The following is a 3,621-nucleotide window of genomic DNA, read 5'->3' as shown; positions in this document are numbered from 1 at the left end:
GGTTGTACCCAGCCATTTTTTAAGAATGCCCATGATGCTAACTATTATTAAGTGATGCTCAACAGTTCTCCTTCCTGGAGAAAAATACTGAGCATGACAAAACTTCTGCTCCAACCCAACCACAAGAAATCACGCAGAGATTAGCATCTAAATCAGGTGTTTGTTTTAACCAGCAGGTGATCTGAGGCATCCAATGGTTTGAGAACCCACTGAGTCCTCTCAGCTCCTCAGGTGCCACCTGCTCACTGCGGCTCTGCCTCGCCAAGAACCACACTCTACCTTCTGTTTTCCAATATCCACCAGTTCCACGGAGCCGCCCAGCTGCTTGATGTCCCCAGCGGCGACTTCCATCATCCTTCTGATCTCCCCTCTCTTCTCGGGCCACGCAGACACACTCTGGATGGCCACCCATTCCGCAAGTTTCTGTGTATGGACAGAAAGCACGAAGGGGTTCTCACAAGGGGTCCTTCAGGAGGAAAGGCAGTCACTTCGCCGTGTCTCAGGCATCCAAAGTTGACGCCATCTGAACATGCTGACTAGGTATAGAAGAAGAGATCTCTCTCACTTGCTTTTTGCTGAAGACTTAAAAACACCCAACATTTTCACAGTCCAACTTAGCTTAGTCATCATCTCAACAATGGCCAAGTTCTCTAAAGTTTTAGAATGAGACTAACAATTTCATCTGAAATGCATCTAAAGAAAAACTTTAAAGCATGATTCTTTATGTTAATCTCAAGAAACATATTAATATATAACATTACCAAATCATTAAAACCTGCTAAATACGTAACAGGTCTTTATGTATACCACAAAAAAATTACAGGTGGAGATTAATTGAAAATCTGGGATTACCTCTGCTATTTCTAGAAACATATATTAAGACTTTCTATCAAAAGCCAAAAGTGTAACTTCCGTACTGTATGTACATACACATACATACATGTTTTTTTGTTAATTTTTTTTTTTTGTGGTGAGGACACTGAGGATCTACTCTCTTGGCAAAGTTCAAGAACACAGTGCAGTATCGTTGACGTCAATCACCATGCTATTCGTTAGGTCCCAGGACTTGTTCATTTTATAACTGGAAGTCTGTGCCCTTTGACCACGTCTGCCTGCTCCCCCCGCCAGCCCCTGGCAACCACCATTCCACTCTGCTGCTCTGAGTTCACGTTTTTTAGACTGTGCACATAAGTGAGGTCATATAATGTTTGTCTATTTTTAATATTAGATTTAAGCAGCATAATTCATACTAGTTTCTCTGAGCCCCATAGAATGAAAGAAAATTTTAAGTTTACTAAAGTAAATATTCCCTTACCTTAATGTAGCGATCCTGATTTTCATCAACATACTTAAACAGGGTAGTGAGGACCGACATCTTTCAACCAGATCGCAGACCTTGGAGAGTCTTAGAAGGAAGAACAAGTTGTCAATCCTGCCTCTACCCAACACCCGACTGGTGAAGGGTCAGGAAGGCAGTTCAGGGTCATAAACTCCTACCCCACCTTCCCAGCCATCACGAGGACAGCAGGTGACCACGGAGGCAGAAATGAAAGCTCTGGGGGCAGTTAGAGGCTCAGGTTGATCTCCCATTCTTTTTCAGAAGGAGACGGTACCCTAAAATGTGTCAAAGTGGCAGATAACTGAAGAAAGGGTCTGAGCTGAAGACAATCTGATGAAAATTAGAGGTAGGGACTTCCCAGTAGCACTGATTTATCGGCACTTAATTTCTTTTAAATTTTACTCTCTAAAGCACAGAGAATTTTCCACTTCCTATGACCACAGAGGAAATAATCACTTCAAGGATTCCAGCAAGGGTCACAGTCTGTCTCTCGTAGCCACTAACCCACGACACAGCAAAAAAGCGCAAGGAGAGGCAGATACTCTCTAAGGTTGATAATCCAAATTCTGAAACTGCGGAGGGCAACAAGTGAAACCGCCATAAAGGCCCGATGAAGACAGAGCCACTCCCGTGCGACTCACAGCTTCCCTCCCGAGGGCATTTTCTAACATCGTTTCTCCTGTGAAACCCAGCACACTCCGCTGCACCTCACGAACGCAGACGAAAAGAAATCATTTAACGCGATCGTCTTTAACATCTGGAATGTACGTGAAACAAAAATTGGCTCCGGTATTGGGACTTTCAAAATTGGTTCTGTCCCCTTCCTTCAACTGACAAGAAGGATTCCGTCAAGTGGCAAGACTCAGACTTAAGTGGTGGTTGAACAGAGCTCAGCTGAAGTCACACGATCTCACCACGTCTAGTAGTTCTGATGCCTGCGTACCCACGCACCGCGGTCAAAGAGCATTTTTTCTTGGTATAGGATTCCAAATTAATTTCTAAACAGAGGGGTGACTGTTCCCACTGTGACATGAAGCGTGGCAGCTGCTCAGCAGATTAAGGCAGTTACCTGAGCTGTGCAGTGAGTTGAGTAAGGACAGGAGGTCAGACTACTTATTCTCAGTGCCTCCTTCCTCCTCGGCAAACACCAGCGACGGGGCATAAATATTTACAAACTTCCTAGCCAACTCAGATTGTTTCGGCTGAGGCTCTCATCTGAAAAAGCCTAGTAAGACAGCCTGTGAACGCTGTAGAGAAACTTTCTGGGTGTTATTAGCCAAATTTTCACCCATCACTGAAAATGCAAACAGGGAAGCTACCTATGACAACATGTTATGCTGTGCACTCTTACTTGGGTTATCGGTCACTAAATACCATGGATCCCAAGCTCACTGTGGTATAGTCTCATTAACATTATGTTCTTTGCAGCCAAATGAACCAATGGTCTTCTAGGAGGATCTGGAGGATCTGCACAGTCAACAGACCAGACTGGGAAAGCTCTCCATGCCAACTTCCAAGGCTGGACAAAAAGCAACATCTCTGAACTACTGATAAGGTCAAGGCCAGCTAAGCCAAGTCCATTTCCTTCCTTCGATTCACAGATTTGGGTTATTCTTTGCCTTCTCCCTCCCCCAAAATAAATGGGATCACTTTTATATGCCCCTTTGAACTCAATTTGTTAAGGTAAAAGCACTATGTTGGAGTGAATGATAGCCAATATCCTTTCAAAGGAAGTACCATCTTGACTCTCCTCTTAAAATCTACTTTCCTGAGGAATAACAAAGTTTAAATAGTGAAACCATTGGGAGGGGAAGGAGAAACGAAACTGGTAGCACCAGGAACCACCAAGCAACACCATCAATGATTCTTTTAGTTCTCAGTTTCCCAATCTTGTCCCCCATTAACTCAAGGCATATATTAAATAAATGCCTAAATTATGGGTTGGAATCTCTGTAAAAACCAATAAAACAGGGGCAAGAACCTCCAATTTGCCCAATTTAGAGCTTTATTGTTAGCGCCAGACGACCCTGAACCAAGGGCCATGTCCATTTTACACACGATGGGACGGCTGCCCTGCCCCGGACCTGCGAGGGAAGGTTTTCGTTTCCTGCAGGCCTCGCCCGACAGAGGGCGTGACCCGCCGGAGCTGGGGGCGCTCTTCCCGCCGCCCGCAACGCCCCTGGTCCCCGTGCCCGTTCCATTTTAACGAGATACCCTCTTTTCCTGTCACTGCCGGCGACGCGGACCAGGCGGTGGGCACGGCCCCTCCGGAGCCGGGCTCC

At 45.4% G+C, this 3,621-nt stretch overlaps 1 protein-coding gene across 1 annotated transcript in view; it reads right to left on the bottom strand.

The window, feature by feature from the left end:
- CNDP2 (carnosine dipeptidase 2) overlaps positions 1-1,473 on the bottom strand; it is a 13,434-nt gene extending 11,961 nt beyond the window's left edge. The window contains exons 1-2 of the mRNA XM_006913738.3: positions 1,316-1,473; positions 280-423 (exon numbers count right to left, since the gene is read on the bottom strand). Coding sequence (XP_006913800.1) covers positions 280-423; positions 1,316-1,375 — 204 coding nt within the window. The 5' untranslated portion in view covers positions 1,376-1,473. The remainder of the gene's footprint in view (positions 1-279; positions 424-1,315) is intronic.
- Positions 1,474-3,621: the final 2,148 nt, after the last annotated feature.

The sequence above is a fragment of the Pteropus alecto genome, unplaced genomic scaffold (genome assembly GCF_000325575.1).
Source record: "Pteropus alecto unplaced genomic scaffold, ASM32557v1 scaffold14, whole genome shotgun sequence".
NCBI classification, from domain to species: domain Eukaryota; kingdom Metazoa; phylum Chordata; class Mammalia; order Chiroptera; family Pteropodidae; genus Pteropus; species Pteropus alecto.
This window is presented reverse-complemented; position numbering and strand designations above follow the sequence as displayed.